Genomic DNA, 22163 nt, shown 5'->3' on the forward strand with positions numbered 1-22163 from the left:
TAAAAAAAAAATGACTCTATTTTGGCTTTCAATAAACCTGTTTTTTGTTTTTTTTTACAAATTATACACATTCATTTTTGTACATAATTTTTGAAGTAAGTTGTAGGTTAAGAATTATCTACAATTCTACAATTGCCTGCTAGTGTTATGCTATATCATTTCTGGTGTTCCTATTATGTTTACATTGAGAATAGATTCAATACAGACTTTTGTTCTGTACTGTGAAAAAAAAAATGTACGTATTTTGGGCAAAGCTACTTTGAAAGTTCTGTGCTATTCCAAACAACTTAATTGGCATATTGTCTTGTATCCTTCCAGGATTTTTAAACATTAAGTCATGTCCCTTCTATTTGTTTAGGATGAAGGCAGGGAGAAACAGAAGGCGATATTGGAAAAAGGAAGAGCTATGCTATTCTTTATGGAGGCAAGGTTAAGTTCCCCTACTCTGCTTTAAGTCAAAACAGAACATACTTCACTGAGTTAAGTAGCCACACATTTTAACACAGCTACTCTAATTGCTAGAAATACATGCTTTAAAATTATTCTGTTGGCTCTGTACATTAATCAGAAAGCTTTGATTCTTTCCCTTATTGCCATAAAGTCTATCAAAACAATATTTAATCTGCTAGATTTTTTAATTAGCTCTGCTAATACTGTTATACATTATCATTTTATTTATTTATTAAACTTAATATAGCCACCCATTCCAGTGAATTCTTGGCAGTTTACAAAATGCAGTACTTATTTATTACTTTTGTAGGAAAAAGTTGGAAATGTCTTTCAGATGCTATTCGATGTCCATGTTCCTCCTCCACTTGGCTAAATGAATCTTTGGATAAAATACCCCCTTCCACCACCACCCTTCCCATCTCACTTGTGAACAATTGAGCTCATTCTGCACAAGGCTACTGATTTGCCGTATTGTGAAGCTTCATTTAACAAGTCAACACGTGGCTGAACCCGTGGCGCCCTTGCAGCTCTCCGAACTTGGTTGTTTGCTTGCAGACCTTTCACGAGCCAACTAGGTAACATCATCAGTCCACAGGAGTGCGGCGTTCGCTTCCTGACAGGCGGGCGCACCGACGAAGCTATCTAGTCGGGTAATGAACTGTCTGCAAGCAAGCAAGCAACTTTAAGACCCTGCTCTTCCGACAGGGTCGGAACTCATAAATTGAGTTTTAAATTTGGAATTCTTAAATTTTTGGGTTTTTTAGTTAATTGGCCTTAAATGTAATACTTTTAATAATTTTTTAAATTTAAATTGTGATATTTGTATTGTGTTTTTGTTGTGGATTTAATAAGACAAACGAATGTTCCTTTCTTCTGACAACTTAGAGGCCTCCTAGAGGTACCAAAAGGATTTTGGTTGAGTTTGTACTTTTTCCAACCGGATGCATTGCTTTTTAGAATAGAGCGAATAGAAAATTATCCAGTGGTCATCTATCAGAGCCCGCTTCATTTACATTATTTTTACCTGGCTGTACACCGCCCCGAGTCCTTCGGGAGAGGGGCGGTATAGAAATAAAATTATCCTTATCCTAACCAAGCAAGCACCCGAGAGCAAACTCTGAGCTACAGATATTCTTTTCTATTGGAAGTTCATCGAAATCGAGCTCCAGCAATATTCAACCTCCGCAAGTAACATACTTAGGGACAGTTAACATCCTCACCAAGCAGCAATTAATGGATGGTGTGTTTGCAACTTTGCGCATTAAGGCGAGATGAATGGTTGAGCACACAAAAAGCCAGCCGCTTCGGCGGGGCCCGAATTAAAAGGAAACGCGCTGCTTACGCGTTGCAAATTTCTAATCTTTATGACGGAATCCTCCCCTGCTGAGTTGGCAACGGTAGCTCCAGATAAGGCCTGCTTATCAACCCAGCCTCCAGCACTCTCCAGCCTTCAGCACACAGAAGCTCCCTCCCTCCCCCACCCCCCTTCGCAATACTTCACAGGCTGCAAAAGAGGCGAACTTTAGCACGAGCTCCACGCCCGCCCCCCCCGTCCACCAAAATAACAGGACCTCCTCCTCCTCCTCCTCGAAGTCAGGCGGGTCCTCCAGCGCTAGAGGGCGGCGCACTTTCCCCGCCTAGACTTGGGGAGCAGCGGCAGCGGCAGCAGAGGGAGCTGCCCGGAGCAGACGGGATCCCGTTGGCTTTTTTTTTTTTTTTTTTTTCCCTGACGCTTCCTGCTCGGCCACCAAGCGTGGGTTCGGCCGGGGAGTCTCCAAAGCGCAGGCGCCGACGGGGCGGGGAAAAGGGAGGAAGGCTGAGGACGAGGCACTGGCTGAGCTGGGCTGCCCCGAGATCCGCAGGTAAGGCGCCCGGCGCGGGATGGTATCGCGCGAGGGAGCCTTGCCTCCAGCCCTGCCCCGCGGCGGTCCCTTCCCACGTCCTCTTTCCCTTCGCTGCCCCTTGCAAGCAAGCAGTTTCCTCTCCGTCCCCGGTAGTCCTCCCTTCTTTGCCCCCCGGCTGTCTCACCCTCTCTGGGTTGCCTTGGGCGCCTCTGCCCGTCCCCACGGATTTGCACCAGCGCCTTTCTCTTCTTCCCCCCTGCGCCGTTTCTCTGAGCTGCCCCTTAGTTTCCGGTCCCTCGACCCGAGTCCCACTGCCTGCCTCTCTCGCTCTCCAGCAAAACTCCTGGTGAAGGACATTGCTCGGCTCAGGAATCTCTCCGGCTGCCTCTGGGGTTAGGTACTCGGCTTGAAACCAGCTGGGTGGGTAGCGCCTTTCACCCTTCGGCCTTAAAGAAATCTCTTGTCTCTGCAATAGGGGAGCGCTCTAGTGTCAAATGTTTCCTGGCTGCCACGAGCGCATGCTTGTGTTTGACGGTGTGTGTCCCTGGCCTGCTTCATACTCCACTGTACACAGTGTAGTTCAAAGGGAAGTACAAGTTTCTCAGGGCATTCACTTGAGATTTTGCAGCAAGAGGCATGAAGTGGGATGCAGGGTTGTGTATTTAAGGGTGTGTGGAGGGCATTTCATCCACCAGGAGGTAGCCTCATCTTGCTCTTGGGCATCTGGAATGAGAAATTGGGAATTTTAGCCGAAAGGATGCTGTTTCTAGCCATTTTGAACACTTAACATTTCTCCTATAAAATGACATTCTTTTTTTTTTTTTTTTTTTTGGCCAGGCACTTGATAGGGTCGATTTTTAAAAAACCTACCTTGTTTCCCAGGCACTGAAGACTATAATGTATGCTGTCACAAGATTAGTTTTGTTGCATACTCAGACAGATTAGCATGCTCTAATTATCTTTTTGCGCCTATTGCTCTTTGATTCATGAAAGTGAATTTTCAATTCTCTGTATGGGTAATCCTTGTGGTGAAGAAGTAATTTTGTGACCAGTCCTCACATTTATGACCTTCATAGGTCTGTAAAGCTAAAGAAAGCTGGAGTAATGTAATTGTAAAAATCCCCTCTGTTTTAGGCACTGCACAAAGGATCATGCAACATATTTAGCTGCCAATGTAATATTATTACAGTTAGTTTTTGATTTACAACCACAATTGGGACCAGAATTTTGTATTGCTAATGTAAGATGCTTAAAAGAGTCACTTCCCACCCCCCAACCCCAATTTTATGAGCTTTTTTGCCACAGTTGTTAAGCAAAACGTTGCAGTTGCTAAGAGAATCATGCAGTCATTAAGCGAATTGGCTTCCCCCATCGACTATGCTTGTTGGACGCTAGTAGAAAGTTCACAGATAGTGATCATATGACTCTGGGATGCTTGAGCTATCATAAATACATGCCAGTTGCAGTCATGCGAGACTGACCGTAAGTCACTTTTTTTCACTCCCATTGCAGCTGTGAATGGATGCTAAACACATGGTTGTAAGCTAAATAATACCTGTGTACATTGTAACTTCTGTATCTCACTTTTTCCCATCATTGTCTTGTTTCTTTCTTACCCTTCACCAGACTTCAGCTCCTGTTGAGGTTGGCCATCTGATACTCCCAAAACCATAAAGACTGCCTTAGAACAAGTTAGACCTTGGTTTACCTAACCTTTACTCTTAATGCTGACTAGTAGTGGCTGCTCTTGCTGTCAGGCAGAATTTTTTCCAGCCTAAAGGGTGGAACTGAATGCTTGACCCTTAACTGCAACCTTGTTAAAGGTCACAGGGTTGGGGAGGTATATATTCCATGGTTTTATTTCTTTTATTTTCTTAAGCTGTGCCAGCCACTTATATTTGTCCTGCCCCTTTCTTCTGCCACAAGGTATTTGAAGTGTTTCAGTATTGGGGGGAGGGAGGGAGGAATGTCTGTTCCTTTAAGAAATTGTCTCTTGGGCAATTCTGCATATATTGCTAATACTTTGTCTACAGCCATTAAAATTTATAGACCTGTTAAGGTCATAGGGCCAGATTAGATGGATGACAGATTCCTAAACCATGAGTAATCAGCAAGCCCTTTTACGTGGTTATGAAGGAATTGGGTAATGGCCTGGCCTAACTTCTAGCTTTATAACCTCCTTTTGTGGCCCTTTAAATTTTGGTGTGTGGCACCAAAAAGAAGCATTTAATTTACATTTGGCATTTGGAAAATGATATCTTTTATACCATGCCATTGCATTAACACTTTAGAATTTTTCAGAGATGCTCCCACAGATTTTTTGATGAGAGGGCTACTCTTTTTGTGTTTCACGCTTGATGAAAATGTCACTTTTTAAATAAATAACAATTATAACAAATAATGTATCACTTGACATGTATTTTTTGTAATATATGTATCTTAATATTAAGTCACTGAAATAATTAATTGCAAAACAATTGATTCAGAATCTTTATACTAATCTACAATGTGTATTTTGCATGGATCTTTTTGTGTCTTGGAACTCTTACAAAGTGTAATGTGATAGCCATGATTACCCCAAAGGTGGTTTTTCAAGAGGCCACTGGTCTTTCTGATTTTTCTTTGAAGACGTTTTGCTTCTCATCGAAGAAGCTTCTTCAGCTCTGAAGGCCAAGGTGAACAATCTTCTGAAGGACACTCCTACATATGAGACTCTGAAGAGAGACCCCACCAGAAGTTGCAAGAAAAAGGTAATTGAAAGCTGAAATCATTTCTACCAACAGCATAGTACACAAAATTGTCTGCTACAACATCCTACTTGTCAATGACTTTCAGCTTCAACCTCAACAATACATGGAACTCACAGAATTTATAAAGATGTTCTGCCCCAGCTCCGGATTCCCAAGGATATTGACACACACCAACGGTCCTTATCAAATTTATTAAGTAACAAGAATAAACCAAAGTCCGGCAAAGGTTGGTAACCAGCCCAGAAAACAAGATACGATAAGACTTTTCCAAAAATGCTCTGATGATAATTACAAGTTGTTTCTAGCAAGAAACTTACTAACAGCGTGTGACTTAAATAGGCTAAGGGAGTGGCCAATTATCCTCAAGCCTTACTCTCGAGGAGACTTCCTCCTCCTGAGTAGCCACTCTTGCCTTTTGGCAGCCCTGCATGCTCAAGCATTGAGGAGAGGCTCCATCACTTCGTTATCTCCACTTGAAGGAGCCTCTGGAGGTTCTGAAGGCCCTGGCTGAGTCTCTGCCTCTGGCACCACATCCTCTTCAGCCTCCTCGCTGTCCGACGTAAGTGCCGGCTGTGCCGGCTGCTGGCGCGACACCACACCAGCCTCCTCGTCATCGGGATCAGTCACGATCCGTGCAGGCCGCTGGCGGGCCACAACAAAAGAAGGCACAACTAACCCAGCACAACAAGAGCAAAGAATGACCAAAATGTAATTTTTCTACTCAAGTTTTCCCTAGACAGGAAAAACACACAAAACAGAAAAACTGACCCAGATGGACGGTGACATGTTTCAGAAAACTAACTGATGGGTGAGAAATCTGTCTGACAGAAAGCCTACCCAAACAGAAAATAATATTTTGGCCAAAGGACTGAATTTTGCAGTAACACCAGAATAGCTACCAACTGTAGATCTTCTCACAGCCACAGAATCAGCCATCAGGAACAATAAGTGGCAGAACCAGAAGCAGAACAATTAAGGATGAAGGTAACTGCAGCCCTTGCCAGTGCCAAAACACCCCCTTCCAGCCTCACAATTCAAGAAAGGAGAGTAGTGACATCCCTAGGACGAGGCCCAAACATCAACATCCTGCCAGCTGATAAAGGAAGATGCACAGTCATCCTGAACACAGATGACTACAAGGTCAAGGTGGACGATTTTCTGAAGGACACTGCTACGTATGAGATTCTGAAGAGAGACCCCACCGGCAGTTACAAGAAAAAAATCATTGAAACGTCTTCAAAGAAAAACAAGAAAGTCCAGTTACCTCTTGAAAAGCACCTTTGGGACAATCATGACCTGGATGACTGAGAATCTCCATAGACAGATGGCTATGATTCTTTGTATTCCTTATTCTGTAGGTCCTCTTTTGTCATTCCTATTGTGAAATTAAACATATAACCCTGTACAGGAAGTTTTGGAACAAAAAAACTTGTATTGCTTTTTTAGCTCTTGTTCTGCACTGAACCTATGAACAATTATATGATTGCAGGCATGTAAATTCATATTTGGCACTTAAGCAACAAGCAACTGAACAATTCTTTTTCTTTCACTGAAACTTCTTGACATTAAAGACAGAAGATTATGTGAAAGTATTTGGAAGAACAGAGGATGGAGCAGATTTGTACAAGTAACATTGTACAAATACCTTGTTCAGTACCTTGAACATTTCATGTAGTTTCCTTTCTTGTTAGCAGAAGGAAATATGTTAAATAGAATAATTGCTTAATTTGTACAGATTTTTCCATGTTTGCCATAACATTTTTGAGAGTAGCCATTGTGCAGTTTGGATGGGTATATTCAAGTCTTGACTACAAGATTTTCTTTGAAGAAGGTGCTTTTTTAAAATAATTTTTTCATTTCTCTAATATTGATTAGCGCATGATTGCACATGACCTTGAGTTGAAATAGGGAAAGAAGGAAGCATTTGCCATTTGAAGAATACCAGCATAGACAGTGAGTAGGGATATGGGGAAATACAAGTTAAAATACCTGGAAGACATCAGATTGAAGAATGTTGCTTGACCAATTACCAGTGGTGATTGTTCTCAGAATTGCTTGTATGTCTGAATAAAGCCATAATCATTAGAGTGAGTAATAGGAAGTTTTAATACCTGAAGGTTTTAAGAATATTTGATGATTAAAACCCTCACATTGCTTCATCTTCAAAGAAACACATACTGATAACAATACAGCCATATCTGTTTATGTGCCATTTGTTGTTAGTTTTTTTCACAGATCCTGGTAGATCAAAAGTATCATATTGACCCAATTTTCCACCAATTTATGGTGTGACAAGTCGTTTGCAGAGCTTTGTTCCTTTCTTCCAATGATCCTTTCATTTTTAAATGTCACTTCCAAAATTACATTTAATTTCAAGATTCAGATCCTTAGCATTTGGAAGAACTAAATGTGTGAAACTTGATGATGATGATGGGTTTTTTGGAATTATTTATCGATAAAATGGGGGTGCAATTTCATATTCCGCTCAGATTGTATGGAAAAGAGCTTTTTTATTCTTAGAGTTGTACCATAAGTCAGAATGGCCAGATGGAAAATGGCCATTCTGAGTTACTGATGATAATCTGCATCCTTTGGTACAGTACTCACTAATGATAATCATAATAATGACAAGCCTATATATAGACATTTTTTGTCTTGCAGCTGATAAAAATAATATCTAAAATGCAGTTTTATATATATTGTATAATATTCTCAAAATGCTACAGTTTTTGGAGGATCACAAGTATATGTTGGTCTTAGTGCTTGCTTTGTTTAATACTACTCTAGTTCTTACAACAAAGCTATTCATGTGTGATGGGGGGAGGTGTTACCAGGCTCCTTGCTGTAGAACCTGACACCAATTAGGGCAGAAAGGGAGGGAGCAGTCCAGCTGGCTAGTGTGCCTCAGGAAAGACTAGACTATGGATGTCTCCATTCCTACACCAATATCATGCACCACATTGACTTTCTCAAATTTTTCTATGATTACTTATATGACTTTTAATATGTGAGCAGCAGTAGTAATATTTTTATTTACTGGCAAGTGCTCAGTACAAGCAAACAATTATAACAATACAAACAAATTGTTTTCTATGTACAGCCATTTATATATCAGTTAAACATCTAAACACTACCATAATTAAACCTTATATTGGGTGCTGCAGTACAGTGTGGAAAAAGAAGGATTTTCAGCTTCATGAGATCGGGCTCCAGTGGTTGTTCAAGGGGAAACTGATTCCAGAGTAGGTACAAACTGAGTGCAGACTCTCAAAAGTTAGATCCCGTTCCCACATATGGAAAAATTAAGTGACTCTGATTGCATGATCAGTCTGAGTTCAAGGAGTTCAGTTTGGGCCCACAAAGCATTCAAGATGGGTGTTCGACACAGCACACTTATGTGAGTAACCTTTCTTTTTCAGAAGAATTAGAGAAACTGCATCTAATTTGGCATACAGAAAGATAGATTGTGAGCATTCATGCTTTGCTTCACTCTTCATTTAATCATAAATATTAACTGCCTTTCTACCTCAGTCTGTCTTTCAGAATTTCAGATCTATAATAATATGAGAGAGAAAGGTAATATTGGATGGTAATAATTGTGATGGCATATCTTGAAGTTACTCTGGAACACAATAGAAGTTAAATATAGGGTTTTATTCAATAGGTTAGGGTAAGATAGCCGGTTTGGTGTAGTGGTTAAGGCATCAGGCTAGAAATTGGGAGACTGAGTCCAGTTTTGTGTAGACACCAAGCCAGCTGGGAGACCTTGGATCAGTCACTTTCTCTTAGTCCTAGGAAGGAGGCTATGGCAAACCACTTCTGAAAACCTTAACAAGAAAACTGTATGAACTTGTCCAGGCAGACTCTGAGAATCAGGTACAATTGAATGGAAGAAAAGAAAGGTTAAGTTGGATTGTATAAAAGATGTAGGTGGTAGTAAACATTTGCTAATGTTGTAAGAACAGCTTAATGTCATCAAGTGAAATAGAGAAGACGGTGGCTCTTATCATGGCTGTTCTGTATAATAATGGGACGTGGGTCAGTGGTAGAAATAGATTTATACTAATTCAAGTAGTGTTTGAACTTTCAAACTTATGAGAAAACTATGACTTAGAGCAGGGGTGTCAAACTTCACTGAGGGCCACATCAGGGTTGGGTTTGACCTTTAGGGGGGGTGGCCAAAGTGAGTGTGGCCAGCTCAACGTCACTCATGTTGGGGGCGCCTGCACTGGCCTGAGCACTCTGCCAGCAAAAATGGGCTCTCAAGCTCTGTTTCCAGCTGTGACTGCCTCCTGCAACCCTCTGCCAGTGAAAATGGAGCTCAGGAGGGCCACCCTCCTGAGCTCCATTTTCACTGGCAGAGGCACTGCAGGCCGGTCCTTTGTTGTTTCCTGGGCAGCCCCACGGGCCAGATCTAAGCACCTCATGGGCTGGATCTGGCCCCTGGGCCTTGAGTTTGACATCCCTGGCTTAAAGTTTTGTGTCTTTTTTCATTTTCCATTCTTTCCACACTTAAGGTTTATAAATTCAGTCAGATTTCCATGGTACTTATTCGCTGGTGCACTGTTACTGATCTGTTAAATACTATACCAAAAAGTAGGTATAGTTAGCAAGTATAATTTTGAAAAGAATATGCGTCATTGAATGTTTCGAGCACAGTTGTGATTTCATGTGCAAACTAATGGTGCCACATACTGAAACCTGACTTGTTAATTCTCTGTTGGGCTGCAAAAGCTTCACTGTGCATCCTTGTTTTGATCAATTAAGGGCATTTCTGCTGCTCATGCCATACATATTGCCTGCATACTTCCTTCCACCTGCATCAGCAATTAAGACATTTTTTCCTATGGGAAAGACAAAGTCTTATGATGTAATTCTTATTACATCCGCTGCTAAACATATATTTCTTCTGATGTGTTGTATTCCTTAAACTTCAACATCTTATATACTGTAGTTACAGATACTTTTTAAGGATGGCAGTTATCATTGCCAGTATATATTTGTGTTTTTATGCCATTCATAAAATACAGAAAATGATCTGTTAATATTTTGTTTTCAGTGGTGGCTTATCCTGTTTTATATTATGACTTTAATCAAATGTTCACTTCACAGTCTAGCATAATTTATAAGACTCCTGGATAATATCAGTTACATCTGGTTCAGTATGGAATAAGTCTTGAGCTTGTGTGCTTTCTGTTCATATCAATGTACCAATTTCACTTGTCAGACACTTGTTTGTGCAACCTTGTAAGGTTTATTCTTGTATTTGCAGTTTAGCCAGTTCAGACAATTCATATATTTGAAATACTTCAAAAATTGAGGTTTTTAATAAGGGTTTTCATGCAACTGAAGATTAAATGTTGTCAATCTCCATCTTGAAAAGATTAGATAAATAAGATAATTTAGAGTTGTACTGTATGTGGAATCTGGTGTATAAAATTCCTAATACTTTAGTTATTTTTAATTTAACCAATATTAAATATTCCAAGCACCTCCAAATATATTTGTGACAATAATACGTAGAGGAAAGAAAAAATGAAATTAAATCTATAAAAGTTATATTCCCAAGTAATATAGACAACTAAATTATTAGGAAGGAGGGAAACTGTTAGAACTTCACGTACTCATTGGGAAAGAAATGGTTTATCTAAAGCTGATTCCAGGTTGTAATATATATTTGTAACAAGAATTATTTCAAGTTGGTTCAGAGTCTTTGGATTTTGAGGTTTGCTGTATTTCAAATGTATATGAATGGATTCTAATGCTTGGATTCTGGCTTTTAACCCAATGCTTTGCTTTGAGTATCAAGAAATAGTTGGGAGCGCCAAGTAACGATTATTAATGTCTTCTACTTTTCATCTTCTATTTTGAACTTTGTGTAACTTGACCTAGGAAATATTCATAAATGTTACAAACTGTCCTTAGCTGGAAACCATTTAGCTTTTCCTCTTTCTAACTGATAGAACAATTATTGCACTGTATAAATAATGAATCAAAGAGCTTGTGAACATTCAGTGGCATATTGTCCCCATTTTAGTTTTTTTTATTAAGTATACCATGTGACATTTCTTCAGTTGTTTTTGGAAAATCTTTGAGAACTGAAAGCTGATTAAAGAGTTTTAGTTTGCAAACTAGTTATGCAATCCTCTGCATTTTCTTGATTTCTTGGATAGTATAATTATCATTCTTTCAGAGTAAAATTGTAGTTGATTATGTGCAAATGAACATAGTATACTTGCTGTTTCTTAATTTATACCATATGCGTCAGTTTGCAACTGAGTGATAAAGGAAAATACATAGTTTATATTCATGATTCCACTAAGGTAGAAATAAAATATCATAGCTGTGTTTAGAGACCAGAGTTTCTGTTGCTAAGCAAGGTGGTTATTATGTGAATTGTGCCAAATTTTATGGCCGTTTTTGCTACAGTTGTTAAGCGAATCACATGGTCATTAAATGCATTCAGCTTCCCCATTGATTTGTCTGTCAGTAGCTGGCTGGGAAAGTCTCAAATGATGATCACATGACTCCAGGATGCTGCAGCCATCATATATATATATATATATATATAAGTTTTCACGGGTATATATGTGTGTATAGTTAATAGTTCGGGTTTCTTCCCGTGTAATTGTGGATATATCCCTAAAAGGGTAGAAGCGACGTTTCAACAGAATCTCATCTGCCATCATCAGGCTTATGTGAGGAGTCTTTTGCAGTAACATTACTGCATTAACATTACTGCAAAAGACTCCTCACATAAGCCTGATGATGGCAGATGAGATTCTGTTGAAACGTCGCTTCTACCCTTTTAGGGATATATCCACAATTACACGGGAAGAAACCCGAAATATTAACTATACACACATATATACCCGTGAAAACTTATATATATATAAGTTTGGAATATATATATATTCCAAATTTTGATCACATTAGGAATGCGACAGTTGTAAGTGCAAGGATTGATTGTAAGTCATTTTTTTTAGTGCTGTTGTAACTTCAAACATTTGCTAAATGAACTGTTGTAAGTCAAGTATTACCTGTAGTTTCTGTTTTTAACATTCTATTAAAAAAATGAAACAAAAAGTATGTTTATGGGATGAAAATATATATCAAAATTAAAAGGTCTAGTTAACCCTTGAAGTATCGTTGTCTTTTATTTTCCTTGCATATTCTGGGTATAGAGATTATGATATCATTGCTATTATCATTGTATCTTAGAGAATACAGACTTTTTCAGAGGAATGAATGAATCAAAGCATCTCCTTGCTTATACTCTTTTGATTGAAAGCTGTTTTTCCTTATTCTCCAGGTAGCTGGTTAAATGCAATTGTGCCAGTAACGGAGGGAAGATAAACATGAGAATAGCAGGTAAGAATTATAACTTTAAAAAAAAAAAAATTCGGAAAAGAGTAATTCATTTGAGTCAAGTGAGTATTTCTAACCTGTAACTATGATGGATGATGAAAAAGAAGTTTTACTGGTTCTATTTATCTGAAATCCACATTCCAGTGAAGCTTTAAAGTTTGAGGTAATGGACTCTCATTTAGATAGATTGTCTTGTGATAGTTTAACAAATGTCTGTTGTGTTTAAACTCATCATATCAAATTTAATTTAAACGTAGTTTGAACTGTATCATATCACTTCACCATTTTCCAGCGCAATTAGAATAAGAGCAATTAGAAATTATTTTGGTCCTAAATTCTTATAATTGACTTGGAACTACACACACACACACACACACACACACACACACACACAGAGAGAGAGAGAGAGAGAGAGAGAGAGAGAGAGAGAGAGAGAGAGAGAGTGTATATAGTGTACAATTATGATGCTAGTATTTCTTAGGCAGGAAAAATGATTAGTGGTGGAAAATATTTTAGGTAATGACATGGCAATTTGTTTTCTTACCAAGTCTAGCCTGGAAGAATTTTTAAGCTAAATATTATTATTAATATACAGATTACTCAAAAAAAAAAATTGGGAAATATACATCACCTAATGCATGATTGGCAGCAGTTTAACAAAATAAAAAGTATCTTGCAGTTTCATGCTACATTTATATCTAACATGTTAGAGTTAAAAAATACCCTAATCTGGAGGTAAGAAATGGAACTGAATTTCTTTTCCTATTCAATTCAGAGGGAACTGAATGGAAAGGACTAGAAGTCAGGGCTTAAGACTCCTTCCAATCCTAGAGAGGAAAGTCTCTCCTTTCAAACTTTCTATTTTCTAGATCAGGGGTGTCAAACTCGATTTCATTGAAGGCCGCATCAGGATTGTGTTTGACTTCGGGGCCCGGGGTGGGCATGGTCAGGGTGGGCATGGCCAACTTGACGTCACTCATGTCGGGGGTGTCTGTGTTGGCCCAAGTGCTCTGCCAGAGAAAACAGGCTCCAGAGGTCCATTTGCAGCTGCGAAGGCCCCTGCCGCCCTCTACCAGTGAAAATGGAGCTCGGGGAAGTCCCCCCCCCCAAGCTCCATTTTCACTGGCAGAGGGCGGCAGGAGGCTGTCACAGCTGAAAATGGAGCCTGGAAGGGGCTCCATTTTCTCTGGCAGAGGCACCACTGGCTGGTCCTTTGCTGTTTCTAGAGTGGCCCTGTGGGCCATATCTAAGTACCCTGTGGGTCGGATCTGGCCCCCGGGCCTTGAGTTTGACACCCCTGTTCTAGATGAAGCAGCAGGTTTTCTCTTGGCTGCAAAGAAGGGAAGGTAATAGGAAGGAAGGCTGCTAGGCAAGAACAATTAATATTACGAATGTTACAGATAACATGTTTAATTTATACAGGTTAAAGAAAAAATATCTAGTTAGCTTTATTTCCTTCTTATTTATTTACCTATTTATTTCTTAAATTTCCACACTTTCATTGAATACATTAATGAAGACGTGTGTGCTGCAGTGAATCCCCGAGTTTTTATGGACTGAAGTAAAATTTCAATGAAACAAGTTTTTACACGAATCATTCTGCACAAGGAATAGGTGCTTTTGGGAAGTTTGTACCCAGACATGCATTTTAGCCATCCAAAATGAAGCAGACTGTTTTGTTCTGGAGATGGAGCAAAACATGGTTCATTCATAGTTCTTATCTATAGAATTATGACTCCAGAACTACCATATTACTTGTATTTTAGGATGCATAATTCTAAGATATTTGAATTGCTTTAAAATTTAAATAACCCTTAAATAGCTTATCCCTATCTAGTCACCCAGTTGGTCTTATGCCTAAAGGCAGAACTGGAACTCCCAATCTCCCAGATTCTAGCCTGGTGCCTTAATTACTACACAATACAAGGTCACAAGTATTTCTATGCTGCTCTAAGATATAATAACTTAGAATGCCTATGTTAAATTGGAAGGCGGCATTATGGACATGTGGATAGGTATGTTTCCACTAACTGCTTTTCCATGGATTTTGGGATCACATCACAAAAATCCCACTTTTATTGAGACTCTTTGGTGACTAGAGTTTGTATTCACAATTAGGTATCATGCAGTCTGTAAAACTTTTAAGGGCAATGACATCTTCAGAAAAAAAAAACAAGAAAATACAACTGCATGTCTAATATTTAACTTTGAATGGTAAAAGCTATTTTTTTGTACTAGTTGCTATGGGAAAAGTGTGAACATATATTTGGCAAATGTTTGGTAAGCCAGGAGTTTCATCCTATTCTTGTCATAGCTGAATCATTAAAAAGCGGCCTTGGGCATTATATATTCCCTTCTACACCCTTCTACACTAGATGTCTGTTTTGAAGTTACTGTTCATTTGACATCTGATGACCAATTGGATGCAACCTGAAATATAGAATTGATTTTCTAGCTCATGCATGGAACAAGTAATGGATTTGTAGTAGCTGCAGTTTGCTTCATTAGAACTCACAACAAATGACAAAATGAAACAGACAAAAACTGGGAAAATGTGAACCTGAAGCCTGTTCATGTTTTGTGAACCATTTTATGAATGGTTCAGTTACTTCTGTACCAAAGTAGCATTTACTGAAATTATGAAGACATATTGAATGCCATTTTAGATAATGTGACCATTAAAAAAAATAAGCAAACGTTTCAAAAATTTTCTTAATGAATGTGAGAAAAATAGAATGAAGAATGATCATCTATAATCCCCTCCCATTATTTTTTTATAAAAAAACCCAAGGACCTTTGTTTTTCTGTAATCGTTGTAAAATACACATGAAATAAAAGCAAGAATTTGTTTCTGTTAAATGAAAAAAAAATTCACATCTGTTCTCACTGCTATAATTTCTAAATCATATATTTATGCAGTTAAAGTCCTATAATTTGCTTCCAATCAAATTAACAAGAGATTCTGCATCAAAATATTTGTTTCATAAAACATTTGCATTGCGTTATTTCGACATTGCTATATTCCCAGTATTATTGTAGTAGTGGTGGAGATATCTTATTATATTAGACAGTTGTTCAGTGGCTTCCTTTTGTTCTGTTTAAATTAGGAGCAGCAAAGTTGGTAATAGCAGTGGCTGTGTTCTTGCTGATGTTTTATGTCATAGCTCAAGTATTTGAAATAAAAATGGACGCCAGTTTAGGAAATCTTTTTGGTAAGTGACCTATTTAAGTTATTTTCACACAGAATTGTATAATTTAAGCACAATGCAGTCATATACTAGTGTTCTCAAACATAATCCTATTAGTGAGACTTACTCACAGATAGATCAGTTAAGGTTTGTAGACAAAAGTAGACTTCATATATTTTGGTTATGCTTTCAGTTCAGAATTCCATTTCTGTCATAAGATTTGTCAAGATGATTATGGTAGTTTTAAATTATATGGAGTAAAGTGTTGTTGTTTTTTATATCCCCTTCTGATTTATTTACAGTAAATAATTGATGTGATGTTTTGAGAGAAGGTGATGTCCCTTAAATACAATTTATAACATTGGTGTAATTACAAAATTGATGTAAATGGCATCATTTGCAATAATGCATTGATTTAACAATCAAACCATCCAGGTTAAAGGCCATTAAAATGAGGGGGAAACACAAATGAAGAAAATGGTCATTGTATCTGAAGTCCACCAAACAGAGATCTTTTAAACTAAAGATTTACTATATGACTAATTAGTGCATACTATGTGTGTGGTATATGGTATATATTCATGGTATATATTCTGTAATGACGTTCTCTGGTACACCATAATATTGTAGTCAATTGCACCAAAATGTTACTGTACAGTTGGTAACTGTATCATCAAATAGAATGATAAACTATAAATTTCAAATCTTAATTTGGTGAGCTAGGAATTATAACATACAATTCCATAAAAAGCATAATTAAGAAAAAAGTTTTTCTAACGTGTATTTCAATGTTAATTTTTCTAGCAAGATCAGCACTGGACGCACCATTGCGAAGTGAGTATTCTGCACTACAGTTGTTATTTATTGGTATTTTTAATGCATCATAATTAAGATCAATTAGTGATATCCAGTACAGTAAGGATGTCTTAGTGAGCTATGCAAGGCTGGTGCTGATTTTGAAGGGAAAGACTTGTGAAATTCCTCAGAATTCAGGTTGTCTAAGAGCTTCCTAGTAAGAGACAAATAAAAAGTCAGCAGTTCAAGAGACACAGGTAAAGATTTAGAAAGCTTTACCTTCTTCAGTGCTTATTCTTTGATAAAGATTTTTTTTTAAATCATGACTCTCATTCATTTAAATGTTTATTTATTTTGATTTGAGTTCATTTCTTTTTGAAGATTGAAGAGTGTGAAGACATAGGCAAGGAGATACTGACTTTCAGATTCATGCCACCAAAAATAATTTGCTGAAAATATGACATTTTCCCTTTGGTCTAGAGCAGGAGTCCCCAACCTGTGGGGCAGTGTGAGTGGCTGGCTGGTGCACAAGTGTGCATGTGTGCACACAGCCCCACTTGTGTAAGGCTCAGTGCCCCACTTGCATGAACATCACAGGCACTTGGTGCCTCACTTGCACAAGCGTCGCAGGTGGTCGCACTTAGGCCTCACTCGCATAAACATCACAGATGCTCATGGCCCACTCGTGTGAGCGTGTGCAGCCCCACTCACACAAGCAATGGTTGCTGGTGCATGTGCATGCACCTGCCTCTCCACAAAACCATCCCCTCTTTCCCCTCTCCCCCACCGCTCTGGCCACCAACTCAGAAAGGTTGGGGAACTCTGGTCTAGAGGAAGTCACTTTGTTTGAAAATTGTCAAAGGAGTTGATTTTTTAATCCTCTACTTGTCAAAGTTTATCATTAAATCCACAGAAGTGGGACCATTAGTCCCAGTGGTGAAATCTAAAATTTGTTACTATTGGTTCTGTGGGTGTGGCTTGGTGAGGGGGGGGTAATGTGGCTGGATGGGCATGGCCAATTTTTTTTACTTTTAAAACCATTTTTTATATTTGTAAAAGCATGTAAAAAAATGCTTTCAAAAGGCTGACAATCCCAGCTGAGTTGCCTGATCATCAGAGGGTTTTTAAAAAACCCTCTGCTGATCAGGCAACTCAGCTGGGATCGTCAGAGATTGGATTGTCAGAGCCATTTAAAAGAAAAAACTTTTTTTCTTTTAAATGGCTCTGACGATCCAAGCTGAGTTTCCTGATCGGCAGGCAACTCAGCTGGGATTGTCAGAGCTTGGATCGTCAGAGCTTGGCTCTCAGAGGCATTTAAAAGAAAGAAAATCCTCTGATGATCGCACGGCTCAGCTGGGCATGGGGGGGCGTGGGCAGGGATTTTTGCTACTGGTTCTCCAAACTGCCCGCCACCATCGCTACCTACTTGCCTGAGCCAGTCCAAACCGGGAGCATTTCACCCCTGATTAGTCCATTGTACAGATTCACTAAAAGTGGAGGAAATAAATTAAATCAGTGGTGGGATTTAGCCAGTTCGCATTAGTTTGGGTGATCCAGTTGTTAAATTATTCCCCTCCCCTGCTATCAAGGTGGATCCTGGGTGCTGCACTGTGCTGCAATGGAGAAACGGGCAACAGAGTGGCTGGCCCAATGGAAGGAGAAGGCCGCTTTCCCTCTTTCTTCTCCATAGTCTTCCTCCTTCCATTGTGTTGGCACTCCGTTTCCAATTTCTCCATTGCAGCGCCCAGGATCCACTTTGATAGCGGGGGGGGGGATAATTTAACAACTGGTTCGCCCAGGATCAATTGACCATCGGGGGAGGTTCGTCCTGCATGTGTGGCGGAGCTGGAAGACAGTGATGGGCCATACCCCCCACAACAGCCAACCTGACCCTTGGTGAACTGGTTGTTAAATTATTTTAATCCCACCACTGAATTAAATGAATACATAAACCTTCTTAACCAAGACAGATTGAACATCCTGACATAAGGGTTGTAGAAATTCAGAGGTTCATACTGCAATGGAAATATAAATGTTTTCAGTCTTACCAACTCTCCATTTGGGCCAGCTCTGTATGTGTTTATTTGACACCTATTCACTCTTAATGGAGGCCTACACCTGCCAGAGTAGTATGTAGTCTACAACCTGTCACTTAGTGACTGTTTGAAGTTATGGTGGGCTTCCCTAGTTATGTTTAAGTTCCGATGTTTTCACATCTGCCCTCCTCCCAGTCACATGAGTGCATTTTGGGCCCTTGACAACCTGCCTGCATTTATGGCTGTTTGCAGCATCCGTGAATCGCATTTTATGTTTTTGCTAAAAACCAGCATTTTTGGTTATAGTATTCCCTTAACAACCACCACAAAAGGTTGTATAATTGGGTTGGTCATGTGGGTGACCCACTTTATGACCATCATGACATATGACTTAACGAGCAAGCTCCATTAAGGTTTTAAGTCAAGGTTTACCTATATGCAGAATTTAAAAGTAAGACTTGTTCCCAAGAGATCTTACTGATTTGAGCCAAGAATATTTATTGGAACGGTTAGTTTTGAACCTGTAGTCCAACTGCAGAGTTGAGCTTCTATTGTGTTGGCTGAACCAGCCTAGAAATGTAAAATTAAATTAGCATAAGAGTAAAGTCCAAGTGTCTAGTTGGCCACCTTAAAGAAACTGAAAGCTGAATAAATGAATGAAGCTTGAGTAATGTCACTCTTCCAGTCCTAAAAGAGTTCTCAGAGGCAGCGAATTTAATTAGATGATTAAATATATTAGGTTACTAGTCATGTCAAGCGCTGTTCACAGCACTCCTCATGTTCCTTCCAGTGTTTTCCATCTGTGGAAGTGAACTTGGAATATTGTGTAAAGCCTGTAAAAAATCAGAAACAGAAAAAAAGCCTGAAATCTGAAAAAGTGGTTTGTAAATCTGTGAAGTGCTTTATAGCTTCCTGATACAATTTTGAGCATTAGAGCAAATCTTCATTCAGTCTGAAAGCCTGCTTAGATTTTGATTGAACCTTCAGATTGAATCTATGAAGTTTTGCAAAGTACTACAAGATAGGAAACCAAATAAATTAAAGGCCATGAGATAAGGGACAGGTGGGAGGGAGGAGGAAATGTAGTTAAATACTTTTTTAGTAGCCATGTTCACTTTATTTCTGCATACATTTCTATTTATTCAAAATCACCCTTACTTCCACCTCAACCATATACTCTTCACACATTGCCTTAAATTACGTGTGTGTGTGTGTGTGTGTGTGTCTGTGTTTGTGTCTGTGTCTTTTGTAGTTTTGAGGCTCTTATCAATTTCATCCACAATTTTCTTGTTTTCTTAACCGTTCACTCTTCCTTCATTTATGTATTGTGCAATTTAGACCACATTTATTCGTCTGATTAAACCACCTCTGTTTCTTTCATACTATTAGATCATTCATTCGGGTTACATTATTGACACTATTTCTTCTTGTTTGGCCACTTTCAGGTAATTTCTTCTAAGTGTCCCATTCCGATTGCATTCATCTTACTTACTTTTCTCTAGACATATTCAGCTCTTCACACAAAAGTGTGGACACAAGCAGGATCTTATATACAGTATAGCCTTTTAAAATTATTTCAGCAAATATTCTTTAGATGACAATGTTTACTACTTTTCTACAAACATTTTCTCATCTTCAAATGTACTAAAATACACAAATCCTTGCTCTAGGATTTTTCATGTTGTTATTACTTACAGTTCCATTTCCTCTGTCAAATACAACTTCATGTGTGTTGATACACATCCATTGTTCGGATATTACATTGCATTATACATTCATTGTTCAGATATTACTTTGCAGAGCCAACATTCATTGTAAATCATTGGCTTCTCATTCAACAATGTAGGATTGTCTGTATATCGAAGCACACATATGTTTGTGACTCCATCATCACCACCAGCTTTCCTTACTCATTTATCCATAAATGCATTAAATAAATGGATTTAGTGAAAGGCATTAAACTTTTCAACTTCATTCTTTGACATATCACTGATTCCCAAATAACACTCTAAAATGCTTCTGGCGTTCCATCACGTAAGCTTCATTTGGAATCATTTCATCAGTTCTGTTTTTATTTCTGTTCATTTTGCAGGAAGCTGTAGTTTTGGACTTCTTCATCCACTTCAGAACTCCTTTTGTTCAACATTTTCTCAGCCTCCTTTAATCTTAACATTCACTGCTTTCTTTGACTACTTTCTTTGCAACTGTCTTTCTCTCAGTACACATTATACAACATCTTTCTCTCATTCTCATTTTTCTTCAGTTATTCCGCTCGTTGCCTCTTTTTCTCACCCAGTCTTTTTCACGCCTTTCTATTAACTGTTCCTTTTCATACTTCCCTTTAGCTTAACTCCATACACTTTGGGAATAATCAGTAACATATTTCTTTTCACTCCCTTCCAAGTTTCTATTTCCTCTTTCCATTCGTTTGGTTTGGGGACAGTAATCTTATCTTCTAATACTTTTTCATACTGGACTCACACTTTTTCTTTCTGTAGGCTTTCTACTTTCACAATGGCTGCTTGTACTTTCATTTTCCTACGCATACTTTCTTGTCACTACAAAAAAAAAACCACTTCCACATTCTGAACCATTCATCACTTGTGTATCCTTTGTTAATATTCCCAATATTTCATCATAAACGATCAGATCAACCATGCTTTCTATTTAAATTTGTTCCTTTGCTATATGTATCTACGAATAGGCTTATGCTTATGCATTTGAAACAGATCACTTTCTTAGTAAAGATTCACAAGTCACTATTCTCATTATTTTCATTCAAAACTCTTTCCTCTACTTGCATCTCATTTCCACTTATCTGTGCATGTCACATAACAGAATAATTTGCTTCTCTGGATTCAGAATATTTCACAGTTCTTTCAAGAATTCATATCTAGTTCCTTATTTATTAGCATCCATTAGAACATAAGATTTATTCATTCTTTCCCTTTATTTATATCCCATCTTTTATTATTTTTATAAATAACTCAAGGCAGCAAACATATCTAATCCTCCCTCCTCCTCTTCCTACATCAATAACCCTGTGAGGTAATTTGGGCTGAGAGAGAGTGACAGCTGGCTTCCATGGCTAAGACAGCACTTGAACTCATGGTCTCCTGTTTTCTATCCTGATGCCCTAACCACTAGATCAAACATGCAGCTATCCGTAACTTACGGATACCTACTTTCATATGAACCCGCAACAACCAACATAACACTGACTCATTCTTTGTGACATTCATTTCAGCGCTTTCATAATTAAATCTACTCCTTCACTTCCATGTATTCATCCCAAATCATAAGACTAGTTTAATTCATGATTTTACTATTTGCTCCTCTCTGACATTCCAAGTTAACAGTTTGTTTGTTTACATGTAATGGTTATCACCAGATTGGCCAATAGCCATTACATCCATATCATGACTTTGATCAATCAAAGCATTTACATAATACATTTTAATAAGAGGCAGGCAGCATAAATTAAGCTGATTAAGCTTAAAGCAATTTGTTTAAACACTTTTGGATGATAAACAATGCACTAATAGAGGTTTTGATATTATAGAAATATAATAAATACAGTAGATAAAATTGAGTCGCAGTTTTATGCCAGGTTAGCTCGATCTGTTCAGTGCAAGCTAGGATCTGTAATGGAGGTGCATGCATGCACTGACATATTTGAGGAAAAAAGATAAAACTTTATAACCGCTAGTTAAGTGTAAGGTTATTGTGCAC

The 22163-nt window shown here is 38.5% G+C and overlaps 1 protein-coding gene across 2 annotated transcripts in view; it reads left to right on the forward strand.

Moving 5' to 3' along the window:
* Positions 1-2168: 2168 nt before the first annotated feature.
* FAM3C (FAM3 metabolism regulating signaling molecule C) overlaps positions 2169-22163 on the forward strand; it is a 30710-nt gene continuing 10715 nt past the window's right edge. The window contains exons 1-5 of one of the 2 annotated variants that reach the window (XM_070947026.1): positions 2169-2312; positions 4923-5044; positions 12357-12415; positions 15520-15624; positions 16405-16434. In XM_070947026.1, the coding sequence (XP_070803127.1) occupies positions 12403-12415; positions 15520-15624; positions 16405-16434 (148 nt within the window). In that variant the 5' untranslated portion in view covers positions 2169-2312; positions 4923-5044; positions 12357-12402. The remainder of the gene's footprint in view (positions 2313-4922; positions 5045-12356; positions 12416-15519; positions 15625-16404; positions 16435-22163) is intronic. The other variant, XM_070947025.1, reaches the window with a different exon arrangement.

Source organism: Pituophis catenifer, unplaced genomic scaffold (assembly GCF_029215685.1).
Source record: "Pituophis catenifer annectens isolate HBS135680 unplaced genomic scaffold, rPitCat1.0.hap2 SCAF_7, whole genome shotgun sequence".
Classification (NCBI taxonomy): domain Eukaryota; kingdom Metazoa; phylum Chordata; class Lepidosauria; order Squamata; family Colubridae; genus Pituophis; species Pituophis catenifer.